The sequence below is a fragment of the Dreissena polymorpha genome, unplaced genomic scaffold (assembly GCF_020536995.1).
Source record: "Dreissena polymorpha isolate Duluth1 unplaced genomic scaffold, UMN_Dpol_1.0 chrUn007, whole genome shotgun sequence".
Taxonomy (NCBI): Eukaryota; Metazoa; Mollusca; class Bivalvia; order Myida; family Dreissenidae; genus Dreissena; species Dreissena polymorpha.
The window spans coordinates 812,946-840,832 of NW_026273321.1; the positions used below are offsets into that span (position 1 = coordinate 812,946).

General features: G+C 35.3%; 1 protein-coding gene across 1 annotated transcript; it reads right to left on the reverse strand.

Moving 5' to 3' along the window:
- Nucleotides 1-21,680: 21,680 nt before the first annotated feature.
- LOC127863399 (uncharacterized) lies at nt 21,681-26,958 on the reverse strand. The gene is made up of 4 exons (XM_052402920.1): nt 26,758-26,958; nt 25,523-25,787; nt 23,724-23,860; nt 21,681-22,344 (listed from the first exon to the last, which is right to left on the reverse strand). The coding sequence occupies exons 1-4, from the start codon at nt 26,795-26,797 to the stop codon at nt 22,145-22,147; spliced, it is 642 nt and encodes a 213-aa protein (XP_052258880.1). The 5' UTR covers nt 26,798-26,958; the 3' UTR covers nt 21,681-22,144.
- Between the last annotated feature and the right edge of the window lie 929 nt (nt 26,959-27,887).

Below are 27,887 nucleotides of genomic sequence, written 5' to 3' on the forward strand. Positions count from 1 at the left end.
TTTTTTTAAATAAAAACTTAGAAACAACAACTGTATGACAACGATGGATGACACGAAGCAACGAAGAATTCGCGTCACAATGTGAGCCTCAGTTCGCAGATCAACGAAGCCGACTGCTTGATAATCATCGTTGACAAGAACGACAAGCCAAACTTCTTTTCAACAACAACAAACGCATCGCCTTCAACGTTAACGACATTTTCGATGGTCCATGGACAACGTCTGACGTGACAACACTTTTGAGGTGCCATGGACAACACCTGACGGTACAGTCGAAATCGGATCAACGATCATTTCCATTGACATTTACATTGTCTAACATTAACAACACTTGTTTACTTTAGCAGAAAAAATTGTCAAAATTTTATATTCATAATTTGAAACCACGTTTTGAATATACAAATTGTTGTGTCAGCGATATAAATAACGTACCGGTACTTATGTAATTCAATACTTAATTGTTAACAGATTTTTGTACCATGAAGTAAAATAATCTTTTTTGATGAAAATTATGTAGTTGTTTCCTGTGGCTGCAGGTTTTTACAAGACAATAGTTCTATTGTGAATTCGCACTGGAGAATCGTTAACGCATATCTGTATAAACCCCTGAAGAAGTCATACGACCCACTTTCACTGTTGTAATCTTCATGCATAGGTCATTGGTTTTATATCGTTCAATTTTCATTTTATTTTATCTCTGATAGGTGTTTCTTGTTAGATTTATTTTTTAGCAATCGCATAAACAACAAATGTATGTAATATGGATCCTTTACACCCATTATTGCTCCTTCTCCCTGTATTTGTGCGATGATGATCTGAAATATTAACTTTATGACGCTATATTTTTAAATCTTTTTCTATAAAGAAGGAATGTAGTAGATACTTGTTAGTAGTTTCATTTCATCGTGCGTCAAAAAGTCGTAACTCTCTTGCTCTGGTATCTTTCCTACCATTGCGTAATTAAATAATAATTAAATTGAATGCGTTTTAATTCCCTTTTATTATTGTTTAATTTGAGTTACAATGCTATGAGGTTAATTTTTATTTACACTTAAATGTAACATGAATATTGCTGGGCCAAGTGTGAGGTTGAGCGCTCTAAAACCGGTTTAAATCCCCAATGCTTTGCATTGACCGTTCCAAGGCGGTGACCCCAGCTTTATTCTTATTTGTGTTTATGTTGTTTTGTATTGTGCTGTTTTGTACTGTACTTATGTTCCTCATAGCAATAGATGTATGACGCTAGCTGAATCTAGACAGGGATGAACTTCAAATTACACATACTATAACAAGTGATTCTTAGCAAATTTTGAGTAGTATATTTGATATAATGCAGAAAATAGTTTTAAATTGAAAAATATATAAGGTCTTTGTCTCTATGTACTCAAATTTGCGGAGTCGCGTGTGTGTCATAAACAACAATGTCACTACTGAATTGAGTGTAACATTGGTACAAAGCAAGGGGACGTAGCTAGCACGATCATTTTAATATATTCATAAACGATTTATCCCTTTACCTACGTGACCGGGGCCATCAAGGAATTTTAATTACTGAAGAAATTCCAAAAGTACAATGTATATTATTTGCGGATGGTGTTGCGTGTTTCTCTTAAACCGCTATTGAACAACATCGTGAATTGGATAGTATATTTGATTTTCGTAAAATAGGCATGACTGTAAATGAAAAGAAAACCGAAATAATTGTATTCGCTCCCCCCTGGGGGGGGGGGGGGGGGGCGAAGTACAATTCAGTTATCTCGTAAGCGTCAGAGCATGTTCTTTGGCTATGCCATTATTAATTGCAATGTTCAAAACATAGCCAACCTGAGTAAAACATTCAAGTATGTTATCTAACCGGCTCTCTTCGTCATTAAAAGTGCCTTACCGAACTTCAGTTTGTTTAGTAGTTTGTCCCTGAAGGCTAGTCTGTTAAAACCTTATAATTAAGTACTTAAACCAACTGGCCATCACCTCTCCTGTGTAGTTATAAATTAATCAGCAAATGAAGACTAATAATTAATTCAACTATTAAAGCAAACAAGTAGATATATGGAGACATTTTTCACATAGATAACACTTGCATTGAACAAAATATCCGAACTGTCTACCATGTAGAATTTTAATTAACAAGTAAGGTCACAGAGAATCTGCTCGTCTACGGCCGTTTCGTTCATGGAAACGAGTATTAAGCTTACAGGAAGACAATGGCGTCGAACCTCTATGCATAATATGGCCTTTCCCGAAAATAAAATGCTATAAAATTCGTTCTTTTGAATTCAGAAATAATGTTCGTGTTGGTTATTGCGATGATAGCCACCGATTCGGAGATCTGCTTCGTGCGATTTAAAGCATGTGTGCTATATTATCATTTGATATGTGTGTTGTCAATTTGATATTCATGTTGTCTTTTTCTTTTGATTTCACACCGGGCATTGTATGTATGATGTCCTCTTGTAATCTTAGCATGCTATTAACAATTCCAAGATTTTTTTTTTCAAATTATAACACAAGAATGCGTGTGATGTTCATAAGATGTTTCATTCAATGTTATAATGTCCCAATATTCGTGTAGCTTTTGTTCATGAATCTATTCATATTCATCATACTCTTGACTTATTCTCCTTGATTTATTTGATGCACATTTGTCTCTTACACTAGCGTATAATATAATTCTTAACTGCAAAACAGAGTGTATCGCGTTAAGATATTCTGATGATCTTTATCTCGAACATTGGTACAATGCTTTTGTTTCATTTTCTTATGTGTCCTGGAATTGTTTAAAGATAGTTTGCAGGGCTTTTTTCCTTCTTAACCCACCGTTCACACATAGACGCCGCTTCTACTACGAACAGATGAAAGCGTTGCCGAAATCGTGGCTGATCGTGACAAATCGCAGGAGAAACGTAGTTGAGTTTTCATAAGCGCAGTATGATCGCGGAAGAGTCTTCATGATCGGAGAGCTCTACGCTCTCGCCACCCTTATTTTGAACATGCTCAAAACAAACGTAGCGGGATCGTGGCCTACAATATATATATATATATATGTATGTATATTTACGGAGGAATCGTAGTACGGTCGAAATGAAGATCATAATGTCTCTTTTGCTCGATGTAGACTCCAATTGGCCTCGATCCACCCCGACCCTAACCTTTTTCATATCGTGGCTTGATCGGGATGGTCGTCGTAAAGTCGCAGCTCTGTCAGAACTGGAGGTTAGCAAGGGCCGCTTCCTCTAAAAGAACTAATGCAATTTTTCCGAAATCGGAAGCTTTCTTTAGAAATTGTTTTTCCCTTTTCTCAGTTTTGCCGATATTTTTTCTACCTAAATGGAAGGCCGTGCCCTTTTGAAAAAACAAGACAAAAATGCCTTTGTTTGTATACATAACAATGCAAATTAATTAAAAAGATCAATGAAAATATGCGTTAGAAAAGATATCAGTGTTATTACTGATATCACCATAATACAGTTTATTGCGTTTAAAATGTAATACCAACACCGTAGATAATAAAATAAAACTGAAAATATAAAGACATATATCTAATTATGCACAGTTTAAGGATGCAACTAATGTTATGTAACTTTGAACATTAAATAACAAATTGAATATCAATGTGCTAAGCTTGCATAACAAATATGTTTAATTTTGAAAAGCCATTATATTATTAAATTATGCACGGTTTGGCTTGGTATATGGGCCTCTATAACTATCTTTTTTGCCTAACATTTAAGGAATGTTTTAATAGCGAAGAGTATTGATATCGAACTAGGACATACTGGTCTGTCTAAAGAGCTTTTTAATTAAAACACGTCGAATGATTTATCAGCAATCTTTGTGGAGGTATTAAAGATGTGTGTATAGACGTTTATATATTGTGTTATCTTAGGTAAATAATTTAACAAGTACAACCGTACGTTTTGGCATTATGGCTTAAAAATAATATTGTCATATAGAAGACTACTTTACCTAAATATGGAATGTTTTGTAAGTGATAATACTGTCATATAATATAAAAGTTATTTAATTGCAAATTGTTTTGTAAGTAAGAGTGGAAAGGACCATATGTTGTATTTTAATGATTTTAAGTAATACAATGATTTAACTTAAATTGTAAAATCCATTTGCGATATTTCGAGATTAGGTTAACCACAGAAGAGTTTGGGCTGTTAAGAGTTTTAAACAATAATGAGAGTAAATTAAGCACGATTATTCAAAGTGTTATATTTGCTGCTGTTGATGTTGCTATTCCTGATATAATCGAGCGTCAACCAGAAATTATTTGGTTTACAATATTTGTTAACTGCGATAGGCTTAGACTATTTAACATCAAATGGAAAACAGTCGACATAAAACGTGATCTCCTTTTATATGTAAACGAAATAATGTATACATTTTATAAAACAGTTTGATATTTTTAACAGATATTTGCTAAGTTTTATTGCACCGGGCTCTTTAATATGCCTTATTACTATTGTAATATTTGTCTAAAGTATAACAATAGTATTTGGTGATCGAAACAAATATTTGAAGTGATAACGGTTACTATGTAGATTCGTAAAAGTATCTTTTTAATTCCTTCTGGTTGAACGTGTTAGTTTAAGAATTTAACTCGTCGATATTTTTCAAAGCAATTAATGAATGTAAACTAAATCGTTAGTTTCAATCGTGAAGTAGTTTACTTCAGTCATTCTAGCCTTAAAATGGCCAAAGGTAGAAAAAATTGCAAAAGAATTTATTTGCTTATTTTTAAGTGTTTAAATATATGGGGAATCTCATGAAAAGGTTTAAAATTATTTATCTTTGGCGGAAAGTGCTCAAATTTGTAACAAAACGACATGCCTTGAACTTTAGCTGAAACCAGTGGACATTTACCAAAAAAATGCATATATGAAATGCATCTGGTCATTAAGCATTAGTTTTCATTGTTTTTGAAGCATATACGACATACAAATATGTCAAGAGGCTGGTGATGATCTTCAAGTCGACTTCTCTTTTTATTTTGATCATATTTATTGTATGTCTAGGGTCAATTTACCCCACCCACTTCTTTTCAACAGTGTCCATTAATTGTATTCTCAAGATCATTCACCCAAGATCATTTATTGCAACCAGAAACAGTTATGCAGCCCAGGGAAATCTCATTTAAGTAAAAATAAGCAACTATATTTAACTTAAATTCCTTTTAATATATTCACTTCACCCATTTTATATCAAATACATATTAAAATAACTGTACACAAATTCGCGAAAACCATATTTTTGCCAAGCCTATATTTTCGAATTGTTCAATATGTAATTAAAAGGCATATACTGATTTGATGTCATTTAAGATTATTATTATCTCTATATAAGAATAACATGTAAGAGTAAAACGATATGTAGGGTCGCGAAAACATATGATATAGTATTGTAATAATTGGTTTGAATACATTGTAACAATGTTAATTAAGCGAGCAATTTTTTCTCTCTTAAGAAAATAAAAATTTCGGCTCCAGTTCTATCAATCACAAGATAACTTGATTAATATTTACAGTGATTTTTTTGCTTAAAATTACCGCCGATTTTTGGCTGCTTCCCAATCGAAAAACTATGTTTTTTTCCCAAAAGCTGACCAAAATTTCCCAATAAAAGATCATTTTCTTAAAACAAATAAAAATCCTCTTTTGACTTATGATTTCTTAACTCTAGATCTCAACTTTTTATTTAAACATCCTACATAATATATAACTTTAATTTAGTCCTTTTTGTTGATAAATAAGTCCCAAAGTTGACACTTTTATCAATTAAAACAATCTCAATTTGACCAGACTCCTTTTTCCCAAAATGGCTAGAAAAAAAATGAACAGGCACTTAAAATCAATTTTAATTCTGTTACTTATATCATATTTATAATTCCCAATTTCATGGTTTATCGCGATAATTTTCTCAATTCAAATCGCACAGTCTGTAACAAATAAAAGCAAAATAAAATCACTGATTTGTGCGAAACGTCTTTTATAATAGCATCTGCATGTTTATGTTATTAATACGAGTGTAAATGTTTCGTCAAAAAATACGATAGGACTATAACAAAACGTATAATTTTGTCATTTGTGTCGAAAAACCATGTATATAGTTTAATCATTTTTTAATGAATGATTAAAGTATATGTTTGCATTTCAAAGTTTTTCATATATACAGATCTATTTTGATACGTATTATAGAAAATAAACATCCACAATCAAATAAACTCATTGGAAAATCTGGCATTGTCTAATTGAAACAATAAATATATATATATATAATTATTTAAATCTATACTCTGTATTTATATAAATATTGCATCAATTATAATTTGTCAATGCCATTTGTTACGTAAACATTCCAATAAATGATGTGTATAATTATTGAAAAACCTGAATGCTTTCAACTATTTCATAAATGCATTGAATCCTTTTACATTTTTTAAATCTTTATACAGGTCGTACATATAATACGTTCAGGTTTCAGACACAATTTCGTCATGATCATTGACGTCGGAGGAATTTGAACAGTTTCATCGACAGTTCCCACAGCCTTGTGAACAATCTTGTGAACAATCAAGTCCATGTTTCCTACACGTATATCGTTGTGAGTCACAACTTTGTTGGCAATTACAGCGTATTACTTTGAGTAGAGGTTCAGGAGCAGACAGAAGATGTGTCCTTACTGGAATTAATTTGTTGTTGGATATATCCCAGCCCCAATCTACTGCATCCAGTGTGTTGTTCCCTCGCCATATCTGTGTCTGTAGGTATGTGCGCAGTGATTGAAAGCGCAAGGCAGCCGTTTTGCTTGATAAGTTGTGCAAACCTTCTGGGTAAACTTCCGGAATCTCAGGATATCGAGCTCTTCTAAAGTATCACCGTTGTTGAGAAAAAGTATTGCCTCTTTACCATGAGTTGTTATCTTGTTAACGTCTGGTTCTTCTTCATTTAATATCTCAATGATCTGTCTGAACTTGGGACTGGTTCTGAAAAGCTTCAGTACGGCTTCTTTGCTGATACCATATATCATAGAAATCGCATCACAACCTGTGTATGCATGTATGAACGGAAGCATGTTGCATAACTCTGGTCCAAGGACATTCTTCTTGATATCCCATACTTTCTTTGTCTGATTTACTCGCCTTATATCTGATTTATACGATTTAGTGTAGAAAAAGCAGTCACACTTGATATCAAACGTCTCATCCGATCTTAAAGTTTTTGTCCGATTTAGCGTAGAAAAAGCAGTCACACTTGATATCAAACGTCTCATCAGATCTTAAATTTCTGCTTTTCGCCCGTCATCCATCATACATTGCCCTGCAACAAAAATGCTGAAATAATTGATTGCATTAATATATTTTCAATATAATTTTAATACATACAACTGTAACAGACGTAGAATAATGTTAAATAAGTATTTGTGTTGACCCAGGTATTTTGAATCAGTGTTGGTTTTATTTTCTGTGTCCTTTTTGATTTTGGAAGATATGTTTACTATATAATAGCATACTTCAGTATAATAAAGTACGTTCTGGTTGGTACGAGTGGCAAAATGTTAATATCCACTTGTGAACAGATGCAATCCAAATATCACTGACTAGCAGTGTAATTATTCTTTTAAATTATCATTTTTCTGATTACAATACATGACATATCCTAAAATGGACTATTCAGTTAATATAACATACCATGCTGAATGATAAAGATGGCCAAAGCTACTTGAACTTTTGGTCTTGTCACATACTTTATACACAACTGCGTCTGCACAAAAGGCAAAACAGATTATCAAACAAAGGAAATGGCTTTAAAAACTTGAAACTATATATATTTGCTTGAAAATTATAATCTGTACATCAAACTAATAATTGTATACAGGAGTTATAGACAATCAACGAGTTGTGCGATCTTACTATTTTCTGAAAAATGTGTTATGTTATTGGACTGTGTGTATGCCTTATTGTGATAAATGATTAAAGTTCAAATCATAGGGGTACATAATGTATTTACAAATTGCAGTGCGTCATATAATTCAATTTTAGAACTATATGACATACCTTGGCTACATATTTGACCTCTGGTAACACCCTTATACATCGGTCTCAATGTTTTCGCAGTATATGAAATGCTTTAAAGGGACTTGTGCCAGTCGTCAGATTAACATTCCTACAAATTTAGAGAAAGTGTAAATAAAAGTGTGTTTTTTTCAATAAATTAATTTGAACATTCAATTCGTTTTAAGGATGTTAACATAAATTTTAATAGTTTAATAAAAACATTCTATGCATGTGAATGCACCCTTACCTTTGCTTAAAAAATACCCAATAACCAGCCCCCACTGCCTTCTTTCAACTTTTCTCGTTGATGTATGAACCTAGAAAAAAAGTTGTTCATTACTTTATATAAGCCTTATTATAGTTCATTCATTATGTATCATAAACGTGTTGCCTTTTTACTGCATTATTCTCTATAGAATGTTTGCAACAATTTCAAAAGCTTACTGATTGCATTCTAAAGATATGTGAGGGTAAACATACCTTAGTATTGATATTTGCAGGTAACAAGCCACATTAAACAAGAGTAACTGATTTCTTCCGCAATCTGTATTTCATTGATCCACGTGACCTGAAATGGAGTTAATATAGAAAATATTTAATACTTAGCTCATAATAAACGTGTTTAAATAAAAAATAGAATGAAATGCGACAAACTAAGAAATAATATTTTTCACAAATTTTGCGAATTTTGACAAAAACACTCTTCCGTACTTTTAACAATTTTGCAGAATTCGGTTTACAGGTTGTCAAAAAAAAATTCTCATGTATTTGCAATGCTTTCGGTAAATACCGATTGTCCATGTGTCTTTTATATGTAAAAAAGGTCTACAAAGAAGTATAAACGACTCAATAAGTCAAGATATCATATATAACTTGATGCATGTGTTTGAAGAGGGCTCCTTCTTGTAATCTTGTTTCAACTAGATTTCTGCTAAAACATCGGCACTATTAAGTATTGCTCTATATTAAAATATATCATTTCACTTCACTTGAAATACAAAACTTCTACTTACCGTCTTTATAACCTAAAATCACAGTTGATACCACATCGATCAGCAGAACTGTCAACTGACTTTGCCCGCCATGTTGTACTGTTGCACATCACTTTTAATATGACGTCATATTTATTCGAAAACCATGTATGGTGTACTACATTTGACATCAGAAAAATTCGCATTTTTCGCCATTTTTAACGTTTAATTTAAACACTTTCCCCATTGAGTTGAGACTTGAAAATAACACTTTGTATTAATTAGACATAGGAGAATACGATCCACACGGAATTAATTCTTTTGCAATTTTTTCTAGGTTAAAAATAGACCGACTGGAGTATAGAAGCAACTCGTAATTTAAACGAACGGTTCCATAGGTCGAATACCAAAACATATGTATGTTCGATTTTTTGTATTTAAAAAAATGTTTCTTAATTTAATTGAATGCATTTTTATTTATCTTATACTTCATATGAATATAAAATGTATGATATATTTATATATTTATAAACACAATACAATACACGATTAATCCATTTATGCATAGCGTTTAGAAAAAAAGGCCTTGGCAAACAGCGTTGACCCAGATGAGACGCCGCATGATGCGGCGTCTCATCAGGGTCTGCGCTATTTGCTGAAAAGAATTTCTTTAAGAAATATTATTAACAGAGAAATAAATATACTAGGCATCCCTAATTTTTGAAATAAATTGATCCAATTTCGAAGGATGGGAGAGTCCACTAAGCATAAATGGGTTAAAAGACCGAACTACATAGTCTTTTTTCTACAATATACACCCGTCAAGATTGTGTTGCAATTTCGTAAGTAAAATCAACCAAAGCCATTTGTAAGATTTTAATTCGGTTATACTGATGATATTATTATTGGACTAAAGTATACATATAAAAGTTAGAAATCTGTAAAAAAAAAATGCGATCCTAAAGAATTGATTTGAATTGTTACTGTTTTTTTTTCAGAATCGGGATTCTTAATAACTGCTTAGGATTGTAGTACTTACCCTCAATGTCTGTAAATCACTTAAAATGTAACCCTTCATAAAGGTTCTATAAGACTTTCATGAATGCGTCTACACTTAACTATTTTACTAGTATGTCCTCATGGCAAAGACTTATATGTCGCAAATATAATAATAGACGTTATTAATGCGTCAAAATTTTCATGTAATTAGTCTAACGTTATAACATTCTTAATCAAATTAAAAGAATGAACTTCTCAATTTATACAACTACACCACAAGTTAAGTTTGGAAACTCAGATTGCAACAATGACTTCTTCAACCTCGACTTAACACGGCCGGGCATATTTATACAAATCATGGCTTTTTCATCAGTAGCTTTAGGTGCAATGTTACTGTGTATCTGTTGCTGTTGTTACTGTTGCTATAAAACAGGAGAAAAAGTTGCCGATCGACGATTGGCACAGGCCGCGAGGGATTTTGATCATAATCAGATCTCTCAATCGCCAGTGGTCATGGGAACTCCGCACCCCATGGAAAATACAGTCAACATGGCTAATGAGGAAATAAATCGTAGACAAAGGGCAACTCATGTAACCGCGGTCCCTAATTCTTTGCGAAACGTCAATGACCAAACCATCCAGCGTGCAGAAACGATGACATATCATGCTCATGGACATAACTCTCCTGGAAACGCCCGCCTTGAAACGGAAGGGCAATTAACAGACTGGGGTTCGGTCGAGAGGACTGGGCATCCTCCGCCAGCTTACTCCGAGTTGAGTTGTGCACAGAGAAGAAGAATTCCCTCCGCGCCGTACGCGACTTATCGGTCATCTGTATCCGGCCGCTTTCACCCGCCACCATATGACAATGTCATGTGCGACCCTGAGACATTCCACTTACATATCTCATATGTAAATACCACGTGTTACCCCGAAACATTCAAGTTGAATCATCTTAACCTTCATATGATTATATGATGTTCAACCACTTAACTACGATGGCATGTGTGTCCCCGAAGATTGTAGTCGCATGTATGAACATACGAAGGCTTCACTAAACCAATCATGTACAGTGTCTTTAGACCGATTTACATGTTTTACTTTTGCAACATGGAGCAGGTGCTGCTTTTTTCATACAATTGAGATTCAAATTCGCAGATTAAGTTAATATTAGTTAAATACTACTATTGATAGAAATGTGTCGCCGGTATTGTTTAATTATATATTTTTACATGAATAGTAGATTTTCTGACTATTTCGTATCATTTGCTTAAGAAGGCTTTCATTAAGTAGTGTTTCTTTGTATTTTAAATGCTTGTTCATAAATGCCAGAATAGTATATCGTTTAATACATTTTTTTTAGGTTTCGTAATTTATATGAGTGTGATAATAAAATGCGTTCTTTGTTACATCATACTTGCCCTAAAAGTCGTACAACGAGGTTTACGAAGTTTACGGCTTAGGCGATAGCTTTTGGCAGGCAAGTGTGTTTAAATAAACCACCCTTTTAAAAATTTCGCTTACATTCTGGTTTTTAGCTCCCAGTGGGGCTTACGTCATGGTCCTGTGTCCGTCGTGTGTGCGTGCGTGCGGTCACTTTTTCTTTTAACATCTTCTCCTAAACTTCTGGTCCAATTCTGATGAAATTTCTCAGGAATGTCCCTGGGGGTGACCCTGCCCCGAGGGTCACAAAATTGAAAATTTTCTTATATAAGGCATATTTTGTGAAAACTTTCAAAATCTTCACGTCCATAACCATTGGGCCTAGGGCTATCAAATTTGGTATGTAGAGACATCTAATAGTCCTCTACCAAATTTGTTCAAATTTTGCCCCTGGGGTCAAATTTGACCCTGCCCCGGGGGTCACAAAATTGAACATATTCTTATATAGGGTCTATTTTGTGAAAACTTTACAAATATTTTCGTCCATAACCATTTGGCCTAGGGCTACCAAATGTGGTATGTAGTGACATGTAATAGTTCTCTTCTTAGTTTGTTCAAATTATGCCCCTGGGGTCAAATTTGAAACTGCCCCGGGGGTCACAAAATTGAATTTATGTTTATGCTTATAAAATGCTTATTTTGTGAAAACTTTAAAAATTTTCTTGTCCATATCCATTGGGCCTAGGGCTACCAAATTTGGTATGTAGTGACATCTTATAGTCCTCTACCAAGTTTGTTCAAATTATGCCCCTGGGGTCAAGTTTGACCCTGCCCCGAGGGTCACAAAATTGAACATATGCTTATATAAGGCCTATTGTGGGAAAACTTTAAAAACATTCTTGTCCATAACCGTATGGCATAGGGCTACCAAATTTGGTATGTAGTGACATGTAATAGTTTTCTTTTTAGTTTGTTCAAATTATACCCCTGGGGTCAAATTTGAAACTGCCCCGGGGGTCACAAAATTGAATATATGCTTATAAAGGGCTTATTTTGTGAAAACTTTAAAATCTTTCTGTACATAACCATTGGGCCTAGGGCTATCAAATTTGGTATGTAGAGACATCTAATAGTACTCTACCAAATTTGTTCAAATTTTGCCCCTGGGGTCAAATTTGACCCTGCCCCGGGGGTCACAAAATTGAACATATTCTTATATAGGGTCTATTTTGTGAAAACTTTACAAATATTTTCGTCCATAACCATTGGGCCTAGGGCTACCAAATGTGGTATGTAGTGACATGTAATAGTTCTCTTCTTAGTTTGTTCAAATGATGCCCCTGGGGTCAAATTTGAAACTGCCCCGGGGATCACAAAATTGAATATATGCTTATAAAGCGCTTCTTTTGTGAAAACTTTAAAATTTCTCTTGTCCATATCCAGTGGGCATAGGGCTACCAAATTTGGTATGTAGTGACATCTTATAGTCCTCTACCAAGTTTGTTCAAATTATGCCCCTGGGGTCAAGTTTTACCCTGCCCCGAGGGTCACAAAATTGAACATATGCTTATATAAGGCCTATTGTGAAAATAAAAATAAAAATATACTGTCCATAACCGTATTTTATAGGGCTACCAAATTTGGTATGTAGTGACATGTAATAGTTCTCTTCTTAGTTTGTTCAAATTATACCCCTGGGGTCAAATTTAAAACTGCCCCGGGGGTCACAAAATTGAATATATGCTTATAAAGGGCTTATTTTGTGAAAACTTTAAAGAAAAATCTTGTCCATAACCATTGGGCGTAGGGCTACCAAATTTGGTATGTAATGACATCTTATAGTCCTCTACTAAATTTGTTCAAACTTTGCCCCTGGGGTCAAATTTGACCCTGCCCCGGCGGTCACAAAATTGAACATATGCTTATATAGGGTCTATTTTGTGAAAATTTTAAAAATATTCTCGTCCATAACCATTGGGCCTAGAGCTACCAAATGTGGTATGTAGTGACATGTAATAGTTCTCTTCTTAGTTTGTTCAAATTATGCCCCTGGGGTCAAATTTGAAACTGCCCCGGGGGTCACAAAATTGAATTTATGTTTATGCTTATTAAATGCTTATTTTGTGAAAACTTTAAAAATTCTCTTGTCCATATCCATTGGGCCTAGGGCTACCAAATTTGGTATGTAGTGACATCTTAAAGTCCTCTACCAAGTTTGTTCAAATTATGCCCCTGGGGTCAAGTTTGACCCTGCCCCGAGGGTCACAAAATTGAACATATGCTTATATAAGGCCTATTGTGGGAAAACTTTAAAAACATTCTTGTCCATAACCGTATGGCATAGGGCTACCAAATTTGGTATGTAGTGACATGTAATAGTTTTCTTTTTAGTTTGTTCAAATTATACCCCTGGGGTCAAATTTGAAACTGCCCCGGGGGTCACAAAATTGAATATATGCTTATAAAGGGCTTATTTTGTGAAAACTTTAAAATCTTTCTGTCCATAACCATTGGGCCTAGGGCTACCAAATTTAGTATGTAGTGACATCTTATAGTCCTCTACCAAGTTTGTTCAAATTATGCCCCTGTGGTCAAATTTGACCATGCTCTGTGGGTCACAAAATTGAACAGACGCTTATATGGAGCCTATTTTGTGAAAACTTTAAAAATATTCTCGTCCATACACATTGGGCCTTAGACTACCAAATTTGGAATGTAGTGACATCTTATAGTTCTCTACCAAGCTGGTTCAAATTATGCCCCTGGGGTCAAATTTGACCCTGCCCCGGGGGTCACAAAATTGAACATATGCTTATATCAGGCCTATTTTGTGAAAACTTTAAAAATATTTTTGTCCATAACCATCCGGCCTAGGGCTACCAAATTTGGTATGTAGTGACATCTAATAGTCCTCTACCAAATGTGTTCAAATTTTATCTCTGGGGTCAAATTTAACCCTGCCCCGGGGGTCACAAAATTGAAGATATGCTGATATCAGGCCTATTTTGTGAAAACTTAAAAAATCTTTTTGTCCATAACCATCCGGCCTAGGGCTATCAAATTTTGTATTTAGTGACATCTTATAGTCCTCTACCAAATTTGTTCAAATTTTATCCCTGGGGTCTAATTTGACCCTACCCCGGGGGACACAAAATTGAACATATGCTTATATAATGCCTATTTTTTGAAAACTTTAAAAACAAATCTTGTCCATAACCATTAGGCCTAAGGCTACACAATTTGGTATGTAGTGTTATTGTATAGTCCTCTACTTAGTTTGTTCAAATTATGTCCCATGGGTCAAATTTGACCCTGCCGTGGGGGCCACAAAATCGATTATATGCTTATATAGTGCCTATTTTGTGAAAACTTAAAAAAACTTTTTGTCCTTAACCATAAGGCATAGGGCTACCAAATCTGGTATGTAGTGACATCTAATAGTTCTCTACCAAGTTTGTTCAAATTATGCCCGCGGGTCACAAAATTGAACATTATATACGCTTATATCTTGCTTATTTTGTGAAAACTTTTAAAATATTATTGTCCTTAACTCTAGGACCTAGGGCTACCACATTTTGTATGTAGTGAGATATAGTAGTCCTCTACAAAGTTTGCTCAAATTATGCCCCTGGGGTTAAATTTGACCCAGCCCAAGGGGTCACACAAGTGTACATGTGCTTAAATAGGGCCTATATTTAAGTTTTTGCACATGCCGAGAATATTTGTTTCAGCCTTTTTGTCAGCAGTGGAGCGATACAGGGCCATCATGGCCCTCTTGTTAACTTTCAGCAGCAAATGCAGGTAGCAAATGAGCTTCCATGTGTCCTGTTTGGATGCCAACTGTCAGGCCGCAATAAGGATGTAAGAGGCCAAATTACAAAACGTGCTTGTGTATGTGTATCTTAGGCAACATACAATTGTACCACTTAAATACATGTGTAGTTTCAAATAAATTAAACTGTTTTAAATAAATAACCGTTTAAGTTCGGAAATTAAACTATCAAAATTAAAATAATCTAATACTATTTCCAAAAATAGCTAGATTTAAGTCTAGGAATTCAGCTTCTGTCAAAAGAGAACTCCACCTCTATGGAAAGTTCTGAAGGGTAGATAGTATCTTCAAATAAAGGGCTATCATTACTTTTTAGTTCTAAATATATCTTATATTATTGATTATTTTTGATAAACTTATAATAAAGTCTCGTTCATACTTATTCAAAAATTGATACAAAAATACGTAACAAAGCAAACTATAGCTCATACTATTGAGGGCGAGAAATAGATTCGTACAAAAGGTTTTCAAAATTCCTTAATCAACTTTTCATCAACTATACCACTAGGCATATGCAAACTACCCATACTTGTCATTTAACCAGCTTTCTTAGTTTAAACCGAAATACGTAGTACAGGATGATTCTGAAATAAGTGTTACAGGATGATAGTGAAATAAGTAGTACATGATTATTCTGAAAGAAGTATTACAGGATGATTGTGAAATAAGTAGTACAGGATTATTCTGAAATTATAGTACAGGATGATAGTGAATTAAGTAGCACAGGATGATTCTGAAATAGGTAGTACAGGATTCTGAAATAAGAAGTACAGGAAGATTCTGAAATAAGTAGTTCAGGATGATTATCAAGAGTTTAACAAGAGGTTTATCAACTAAGAAGTACAAGAGAATTATCAAAAAGTAGAACAAGATGATTCTAAAAACAATTGTACATAAGGTTTGTAAAATAAATAGAAAAGGAGGATCTACAGACTAGTTTCTATGGTTTTTAATTAGTTATGCACAAGTAAGAACTCATACATATAATTCTCATTATATAAGAATTCTGCTTCAAAACTATGCCTGTATTTAGAGAATTAGAAGACGATTCTAAATAAGTAATATCGGAGGATTACCGAAAATCGTAATACAAGAGAATTCTAAAATACAGGATGATTCATAAATGATCAGAGGAATAGGATTTTCAAATAATAAGCCCAGGTGAATAAATAAAAAGGCAGTACAACAGGATTATCAAAAAAGCAGTATATTCAACAAGACGTATCTTTATTGAAAGATATTCGGCCTATATCCTAACTTTGAAATAGAGGTAGAAATTGAACAAAAAACAACAAAAAACACAGTCAATACTTAATCAAACTGATATTGATCAATTAAAAAACTACAACAATACAACACATGTTTATTATGTTACTGTTCTTACGGATATCTTAACCCATCTATGCCAAGTAGACTCTCCCATCCTTCTACATTTGATCAATTTATTTCCAAAATAAGGCATCATGCGGCGTCTCATCTGGGTCTAAGCTGTTTGCCAATGCCCTTTTTCTAGACGCTAGGCATAAATGGGTTAAGATATAGATAATCATAAATTCAAGTTATTGTTCTCTCAATGTTATGTAAGTACTTCATTTCAAAACTGAAAACCTTTGTGTCATTACACACTTTCCAAGAATGACATTTAAGGTGATAAATAATATATCAAAATAACATAACATGCAATAAGAACACGTGAGACAAAACAGAGAAATATTTCTCAGAACCCTGGTGTTTACCATGTTTAAGTTTTCAGTTCCGTTTTCATGACGCCATGTTTATAAGTAGTGCGTTTTCATCATGCTTAAAGTAGCTTTATACAGGTCAGTACACTATGTTAATCCAACGCTGTTTATGGTGTGTTTTCTCGCTTCTAATTAGTTAAAAGTAAGATTCTGCATTCAGCTCCAACCTCTAGCGGCCGCACCAATAAAATGCGCACAGAACAACCCAACAGTATCATGGACTGTCCGGTTAGCACAGTGATTGGTAAATTAACTTCCAACCTAGGCTACCCGGGTGTAATTCAAGCTCCCAGAAGCATTGCGTTTGGATGGTGGTCACCATTCTGGACAGGCGTGGTTTCCTCCGAGTACTCCGGCGTACCGCCACAGTAAAATTCGCACCAACAATGAAGTCTTTCTGTAAAAAAACAACTGCGAACGGCAGCATTAAATTAGGCCCAACTAGTGTGTGCCGAGTAGGCTTATAACTTAGGAGTGGTGGGATACACTACGGGTCCCTACATAATGTAGTCACACGCGAGGAAGGACCTCATACACGTCGAAATACTCACACCTAACTTATTAAGGGCTGTACGGTTAGCGCAGTGGTTGGTACATGCTTATCTGAACTAGGCAACCCGGTTACAGTCCCATTCCCGGACGCATGTGGGTTTGATTGGTGGTCACCATAACGGACAGACGGGGGTTCCTCCGGATACTCCAGCCCCCTCTCCTGCGCGCGAACACACATACACCAAAATTTAAATCTTTCAGTAACAACTAAATAGCTGGACATTACAGCTTAAACACAAAATTCGTCCCAACTAACGTGAGATTAGAAAGCAAATAAGAAAAAAGCACTGGGACACACTCTGGGTCGTTACATAATGCATTATCAGGCAAGTACGGAACTCATTACCTTCAAAAGTAGCATTTCGATCATTCGAATATTAAACTCAACAAAATGATTGTTCAGGTAAAAATAAAACGGGTAAATACTCAAGTGGTATGGTGTATACGCCACTATTTAACTAAAATAAATAAAATACGTATAACTCTAATTCAATGTACATATCTAAATGTCCTTCAATAAAACCTAAACAAAACGAACAAACTTAAGGTGTATTATACGGATTACCATGCGGCTGTGCCTGAGTAGAGCCGAAAATATCAGCTGTCGTTGTAAACTAGAATGCAAGTATTTTTTCAAATCTTAAAAGCTCGCTCTTCGTTGCGGTTCATCAAGCAAATGTACTCTCTATGAATGATGCCATGAGAGGTGGACAACATATATCGCTCAGCTATCACAAAGAGTCCAGAGTTATAACAATACTTTATGTTGTGTGTGTGACCATCAATCATATTTTCACCATCAATCATGCGTTGACCGCCAATCATGTGTTGACCGCCAATCATGTGTTGACCGCCAATCATGTGTTGACCGCCAATCACGTGTTGACTACCAATAATGAGTTGACCCTCATTCATATGTTTCCTATTTTCTCTTGATATTGTTGAATATCTGTTGTCATTTCAATTATAAATTGTGATAATATTCATTTTTAACTGTTGCAATTGGCTAAACGTTTCTTACAATTAATCATGTTATTACTCATTGTTTTTTATCTTGCCAAAGTGTTTCTTGCCTTTTCTGGTTGGTTTTTATCGTATCGTCTCTATAAAAATAGTTCTAAATAAATGTTATTTTAACTTATTTCATGCTGTAGATACTTTCACTTGAATGATGATCGCCATTACTGCAACTTGTTTTTTTAATGTCCGCTATTGCATAATATATGATGATATTGCCTCAATGTATATTTACACTGTGTTAATGTCTATAGCTTTTTCAAGCAGAATATTGTGCCATTGGCTCAATGCACGTTGACATTGCATTTATATTGCCTCAAATATGCTAAAACTGTAAACACATGATTGATGGCCAACACATGATTGGGGGTAAACACATTATTGATGGAATACGCATGATTGACGGTCAAACATTGATTGATGGTCCTTATATGAATGAGGGTCAACACATGATTGATGGCCAACACATGATTGACTGTCGACACCTGAGTAAGGGTTAACACCTGACTGATGGTCAACATATGAATGAGTGTCAACTCACGATTGATTGTCAACAAATGATTGGAGGTCAACATATGATTGATGGTCAACACCTGATTAATGGTCAACACATAGTCATGGTCAACACATGATTGATGGTCAACACATTGATTGATAGTAAATATATGAATGAGGGTCAACACGTGATTGATTTCGAACACGTGATTGATGGTCAACAAATAATTGATGGTCGACATATAAATGATTGTCGACACCTGATTAAGAGTCAACACCTGACTGATGGTCAATATATCGTCTCTCGTAGCTCTTTTAGAGTGGTTTTGAAAACTGGTGGTTAGCGTGTGGCTATGATATTAAATAGTGAAAACATCATTTTGAATGATAAATTATCATATTATAACGAAAAATCAACTTTTCTGAAAAAAGATTTAACTATCAAATATATATATATAACAAGGTATCCAACTCGAAATCACCCGAAAACGGGGTGCATCGTTTTGAACAGCTATTACTTCATCAATTTTGCAGCGATTTTCACGATCTTGGTCTTACTAAACGCAGAAATGAATTTCCTTTCTGGAAATGTATATTTCTTGCAATATTTTTTATAAATACTGGGTCAACTTTTAAGAAATAATACGATACACAACTCTAGTGACCCAGTTAACATCGATCAGAACGTATTCATGATTGAAATCTTCACGGAGTAAAGGGCATTTCCCTGCAAAGTTCACGGACCTCGATACCATAATTCAATGAAACGTGTGAAAAAAATGCTTGCAGTTGCATTATGCATCAAAACTAACTGTCCAGCGCCGTTTGATACCTTTGTTTACATACATTTCAACTAACTGACATTTTAAACGCACGAGTGATTTCATTGGTCCAATGCGAAGGTGTGTCTTTACAACTGGAGATTTCATTCATAAATACGGTCTGATCATTGTCAAGTAGGTCAAGCGAATTCGTTTTCGGGTGATTTCAAGTTGGATACCTTGTTATATATATATTTGATAGTGATTTTTTTCCAGACAAGTTAATTTTTCGTTATAATATGATAATTTATCATTCAAAATGATGTTTTCACTTATTAATATAGCCACACGCTTACCACCTGCGGTTTTGTACAAAATCATTATATATATATATATATATATATATATATATATATATATATATATATATATATATATATATATATATATATATATATATATATATATATATATATATATATATATATATATTTATATATATATATATATATATATAATGATTTTGTACTGCTTTACTGTGTTTTATGTACAAAAGTGAGACGTTAATAAACTATTATGTCTGTCTGTCTATGAATGAGTGTCAACTCACGATTTATGGTAAATAGATGATTAGAGGTCAACATATGATTGATGGTAAACAAATGATTTTGGGTCAAAATATAAATGGGGGTCAGCAGATGACTGCTGGCAAAAACATGGTTTGATGATTAAAACATGATTGATGGCCAACACATGATTGGAGGTAAAAAAATTAAATCGGGTCAGCACATGATTGATAGCAAAAACATGGTTTGATGGTTAAAACATGATCGATGGTCAATAGAAGACTGGAGGTCAACATACACATGTTTGAGGGTCAACAAATGCATGAGGGTCAACATATGATTGATGGTCATCACATGGTTTGATGGTCAACGCATATGATTGATTGTCAGCACAGGATTGATCATCACACATAATTGCTAGTATAAACACTATTGAGAGCCTTCTTCGCATGTTTACTGGGAATAAAATAAGCTGAGTTATTAAAGTGCTGAATTTCAACTTTAAGGATAGCGGGTTCGATCACTAGTGCGACCTTGTAAATTGAGCACACACACACACACACACACACACACACACACACACACACACACACACACACACACACACACACACACACACACACACACACACACACACACACACACACACACACACACACACACACACACACACACACACACGCACGCACGCACGCACGCACGCACGCACGCACGTACGCACGCACGCACGAACGCACGCACGCACGCACGCACGCACGCACGCACGCACACACACACACACACACACACACCCTCACACGCACACACACCCTCTCACACACACACACACACACACACACACACACACACACACACACACACACACACACACACACACACACACACACACACACACACACACACACACACACACACACACACACACACACACACTCACACACACACACACACACACACACACACACACACACACACACACTCACACACACACACACACACACACACACCACACACACACACACACACACACACACACACACCACACACACACACACACACACACACACACACACACACACACACACACACACACACACACACACACACACACACACACACACACACACACACATATCTCTTATAAATAGGGCTGAACTCGTTAAAGGACTGGATATCATTAAATACGATGAACCCCCCTCCCCCCCCCCCCACACACACACACAAACACACTTTACCAGTCAATATATTTGGCGACTTTTAAATGACCATACCAGACTTCGCGATGAAGAAATGACACGAGTACGAAACAAGTGTTTTATTCGGGTACAAAAAGAAATAACAAAACTACAGTGAAAGATTTCAAAATAGGAATAGGGTTTGAAAGAAAATGTTTACATTTAAATACACACATTGAAATCGACGTTTCATGCTATGTTTACAACCAGTGTATAACAAAATATAAGTAACTTATAAGCACTTTTTGCACAATGCGAGTGGTTAAGCAATTGTCAGCCCAGCAGTAAAGATGAAATAAATGAATCTACATTTTAAGTCAAAAACATATAATACGTAAAATCAGGTAATAAGCACACAAGATGCTTGCTGACAAGTGTCCGACACGTGACTCACAAGTGTCCGACATAATTAAATTTCGGACGATTTATTGAAAAATGTCCGAAATGTGACTGACAAATGTCTGATAAATGTCAAAAAAGTGACAGACAAATGACTGACGAGAAACCGCTGTGAGCCGGGGTTATCAGCCTATGGCAGGGGGATCTTCTTCTCCTCGGTGACGTACGCTGGCGGCGCCACGAGGATCAGCTCCCCCGGCCCTCCGCCGTACATTGGCATGGTGGTGTAGGTAGGTGGCAGGCTGCCCATGGTGACCAGGTCCACGTCCGGAAGTGGCTCCTTCACGTAACCTAGCTCGGGGGACAGGCCGAACCTGCTGTACACTGGTGCTGAAAAACAAGAAAAATGCATCTGATAATCATCATACAAATTGCATTGTATTTTAAGAGTAACAAAATATGTGTGCGTATTTATTTTATTTAACATATATGCACACACTATAAAATATTTTTGTTAACATTATTTCTATTTTAAATGATGTTTATTTAACATCTATTACTGCTTATTATAAGAAATTGTATTATGAGAAAGGAAAACTATGTGTTTAAAGATCATTCTGATAACTTGTGATCATGTTCCAAAAATGGGATATTTGTATCGATTATGTCAATTACTGCTAGAAACTGTTTACTGGTAATTCGTTAAGTTGGGTTAAATATTGATGATTTGTACGTTCATCGAGGGAGGCGGAAAACGACAACGGGCGAGGCAAGGTATGGTATTGCGCAAGGGGGGGGGGGGTGGGGTTAGAGGGTTAGGGTTTGGGTTAGTGTTAGGGGTCGGGTTAGGGTTTGGGTTAGCCTAAACCCAACCCTAACCCTAACACGACCCCTAACCCTAACCCTTACCCTAACCCTTTTTTGGGGTTATCACCCCTGACCATGCCTCGCCCGTTGTAGTTTTCCGCCTCCCGTTGATCAATAACAATGAAGTTTGTTTGTTTGTATACGCACAATTGATTCAAATCAAATATGAGCAAATTAACCTCAGGGAAAATGTACCATCGCTGTTCATCGGTTCTTTTGTATGGGTTTTAACGAGGTTCGGTCTAAATGTCTTCTTACGTGTATTTGTACAGTGTAAGGATATAAGGTTTTATCATTACGTATGTAAATCGCGACTGCTTTAAAAAGGCAGACCAAGATTCAAACCAACCTACATCTAGACAATGGGTTAATTATACGCGAAGATGAATTCCGCCTTTGCATTCTTCAGGAAAATTCACTTACGCTTAAAGACCAAGGAAGCTTGGCATATGCGTACGACCTTACCCATCTGAATACTTCTTACCAAGGGGAGGGGAATGATTCACTCTCATATACATGAGAATATAAACAAGTAACCAAACCAGTCACGCTTCACACATAACTTATAAACGAGTGTTTGAACTGTTTACATATAGTTACAACCTACGTTTTTCGACAATAAGGCGTAATGTGTGTCCTTGAAATGACGTTCCAGATCAGCCTGTGCAACCCGAATGGGTTAATGTGGGACTACAGTTTCCGCTTAAACTGGACATTTGCCAAGACTGTACGTCCTTTATACGAAAAAAAAATAAAAAATGCAGAAAGTGTCGTTGCTGATTGGCCTTTGCGAACTGCACAGGCTAATCTGGGTCGACACTTTACCAACATGCTCGGAGCCCGTTTTTCCAGAGTTAGCCTCATATGTTGCATGGAAATAAAAACTCATTTATAAAACCTACTATTGTATTTCTGGTCCGGGCATGTCCTGCTCCCCTTGCACCTCTTGTGGTAGCAGCAGCAGCCGGTGATGACAGCAGCAATGACGACAACTCCACCGGCGACGGAACCGACGACGATCTTCATGACTTTCCTGTGCCTGCAAGAAGATATTAAGAGGGTAAGACACGAGTTGTCATTACATGCCATATTTGAATTTAATAGGTTAATGAATTTTGTAAGAAACCGAGCATTTAGAAAGCTTAATAACACATTTCATGACCTTGTTTAATAAACCACGGTATGAAATGTCAACTCGTGCAAGAAATATTTTTATCATATGTTTGTTTAATTAGCAAAGACAATTTGTATGCACGTAAACGTAATGCAAAATAACAGTAAAATTGGGGTAATCGCTTGAATTCATTGTTGAAAAAAGATAGTAAAAGTTCCTGCAAAATATGACATCCCAAAGGCATGAGTAATAACATGTCATGTCAACAAAACAACCATAGCACGTTTATTTTCATGCACTATTTTTATGTATGTCGCAAGATTTCAAATATGTAGAATTCACAACTGCCTTAATTTGTTCAAAAGTAATACACACTGGCGGAAGGCTAGTCACGCAAGTAGGTGACGCAAGATTCATGTTATGTTCTAATTACTTAAAATGCACAATGTGAATATACATTATCGTTACGTTGGTGATGTATTTCATGTGACCTTGGCCCGAATCCATCAACCCGTTTTTAGACTTGATAATATAGAATAGACTGAGAGCCAAATGTTTAGCTTTCGAATATTCAGGCGAGGAATATTGATAATATTATAAAAAGATTATTCCAAATGCAGAATTTTGTAGTTAATACAATTATACAAATACAAATACAAATTTTATTTAAAGTCGGTTTGTACAGAACAAGTATAACATTAGCGATGTATCGCTATTGACCGACATAGTTAGTTACACGTAGTTAGAGGATCTAAATTCAATGTCACATTGAACTGAATGATATCAATAAAAAGTATAGTTTAAAGAATCCTCATCGTCCTCATCATCACCCTCTTTCTCCTCCTCCTCCTCATCATCATCATCGGCATCATTTGAATCAGTTTCACCATCATCCTCAGCATACAAACTATCCATATGATTATCATAACCCTTTCCACCATCGTCATCATGACTATAAGAACGACCATAAGTGTTTGAAACTCATGTTCAAGGACTTGTATAATTTTATGTTCTGGTAGAGCAATACACTGTTGTTGTTGTTGTTACAGTTTCAAAGTATTTTCAACATTATTATACTGAGAAATGACATAACTACGTAATTGTATACAAAGCTTATCACTTTTTCGCAATTGCAAATATATATTGCCTGGCGACTTGCTTTATAGCATAAAATACCAATAAAGGGCAACACAGCATGGAACCAAAAAAGTAGAAATAGCGTATCACCTTTCCATGGCATTTCTTAACAATTGTATATGTGTTGCACGCCAATATTGCCACTGAATATATCCGATCAGGAAAATATGATGAAGATTTTTTAAGAACGACAATACGTGTGTAATACCGCTACGCCAATATTTACATCCGTATCAAGGACGAGTGTGATGTATTTAAGGCTTCGCAACTCAAACGATTTATCGTAATTTTAATCTCAATCATGCTACGCGTTTTAAACGTAAACGTTCTTTGGGCTGTTTTATTTGTAAGAAAAACAGTACCTTCTGTTTATATAAACACACTACCGAAATTAAAAAAGCGCATGAAAAAAAGCAAGACTTATGGACATTTAGTGATTCGGATGCGTACCAGTGTTTCCGACAGCAGCGTTTATTCTCTTTGTGTTTCCGGTGCTCCTCCATCAGTTCCATCTTTTTCTCCTCGCTCATATTCTCATAGTCGTCCGGCAACTTCATGCCATCGTCCATGTCCTTGCTGTCCTCGGCTTCCGGGAGTGGTATGTCGTCTTTCGGCGGTGGCGGTGGGTCGTGGTGACGGCAATCACAGTGATGGTCGTCCTCCTCCTCGCTCGAGTCGTGCTCAGGGCCATCGTGCATAATGGCGGCGCAAAGCCCTGTGGAGGGACAGGAAGATCAGACGTGTTCGTTTTTTTCTCATTTGTGCAATTATTTGTTACATAAAGTTTGTCAAAGGATTAAACGCAAAAAGAAATCATGGATCATGCAAACTGTATACGTAAAAATGAGCGGATGATGCAAAATATGAACGTAGAATGGATTCGAAGATGAAAAGTTTGCATCATACAAACATTTTTACGTTTAATCCGTGGACAAACTGATTTTTAAGACGTTTTTTTTAATAACTAGCTTTATTTTTAAAGGACAAATACCTCACAAAATGACAACGTTTTTTAACGAATATGTTTTACTTAACAATTGTGTTGGCTAAAATTGTTTTGGTTACACGCGAGCAAATATAAGCAAAACTCTTAATACATGTAATGAAGCACCTATGTTCAAAACTTTAATGGGAACGTTAAAATATAGGCATACTGGTTTTGTTATCATCTTTTTGTAAAATATTAAAAGTTTTATTTGTAATCGTGCAATGTTTTAAATTCGACTGAATGTACATGTATTTAGGGGTGAACAAATCAATTGTTTTATATACACATATGACAATTGTATGTATAGTGTAATACTATTATAGCATTGACAAAAGAATGTTAATATTTGGCTCATTACAATGGAGCATCGCTCTGTGAAAAGGGGGTTTAATGCATTAATTAACTATTCGTTTTTTATGTTTATTTTTTAATTAACTTAATTGCATTTGTTTTTATAAAATATCGATTAAAATGTATAAATTTTACTATAAAAGCTTGTCTCCGATACATCATTAAATGCTACCCATTGACAAAATCATGTTTTGACAATTATTATCCAAAACCGATATTTGACGAAAAAACACACACGCATGTTTATTAAATTTCAGGACAGATAAGTATAATTTTATACAATGTTTATGAAAAAATACATGAAAAAATACATGCGTCTAGTTAAAATCATGAAGTTTTAACATACCGATAAGTCCTATCAACATCAACACCACTACAATCCTCATCTTGAGAGCAAGCTGTAATCAGCACAGTGATGTCGGGACGAAACCCTCTTCTACAATGAACTCTATCCAGCCCAGCTGTAAGCAGCACAGTGATGTCGGGACGAAACCCTCTTCTACAATGAACTCTATCCAGCCCACTGCTCAAGACCGAAGCAAGACGAAAATATGCGACATGCATTATGTCATATAACTGCACACGTTTTTGGCATCCAATTTCAGTCCTTTGTGAATACGTGATCAAGATATTTCGGATGGGCAACTATGAATATATTAAAGCGCATGTTGGTAAACGGGTGCTTTAAACAATCTATATACCCATTGTCAAATCGTCATGGATTAATCTATATTTAGACCCTATGTTCCGTTTTTCAAAGTCTTATGACATGCCTTTTAAGCGGAGATCTATGTTCATCACCGTCACAGCTATTTATAAGTCACGTACACCACGATTGAGACTTTCGTATTGTATGTTAAACATGCGAAATTCTGGAGAAGGCTTGCACTGGGATTAAGATTATTACAATGCTGATTATTTTTATCATTCCCTTGAGTGTTGGGAAGTATACGTGTCCATTTGCCCGTCAGTGCGTCCGTCAATACGCACGATTAAACATTCATCGCTGAAATACGCACATGTAAAAAAATGTTTTGGTTTGGGCAAGTTTTGGCGCAATTCTGACACACGTCTTGGTTTTTTTTTATATAAAATATTCACAAAGATAATTTGCAGCAAAAATATATTTTAAATTTAAACAAAAACATCATTTATTTTCAACGACGAACAAGTTATAGCACCTTTCCCCACCATACTCAGTAATCCGGTTTATTTGAACATATTTTGATTATAAACAAACGTATGACGTTTTAGCTAAAATTTGAGCGTATTGAACATTTTGTGTATTTTATGTACTTAAGCATAACATAACAAGAAGCTATTTTGATTTCGATGCATGATTATACGAAGTTTCTAAACTACATGTACGCAATAAATGTCATATATATTACGAGTGGTTAAAGAAAGTATTCACTAAATGCTTCTCGTGGCCTCACCTCTCATGAACACATTTTTTTCCTATAAACGTCCATAAAG

Bases quoted from the DNA above. Each gene is read 5' to 3' on its own strand.
- LOC127863399 (XM_052402920.1), bottom strand. From the start codon at position 26,797: ATGAGGATTGTAGTGGTGTTGATGTTGATAGGACTTATCG. The intron at 25,788-26,757 runs GTATGTTAAAAC...GTCCCTCCACAG, and splicing joins GATGTTGATAGGACTTATCG to GGCTTTGCGCCGCCATTATG. The intron at 23,861-25,522 runs GTACGCATCCGA...ATCTTCTTGCAG, and splicing joins CGCTGCTGTCGGAAACACTG to GCACAGGAAAGTCATGAAGA.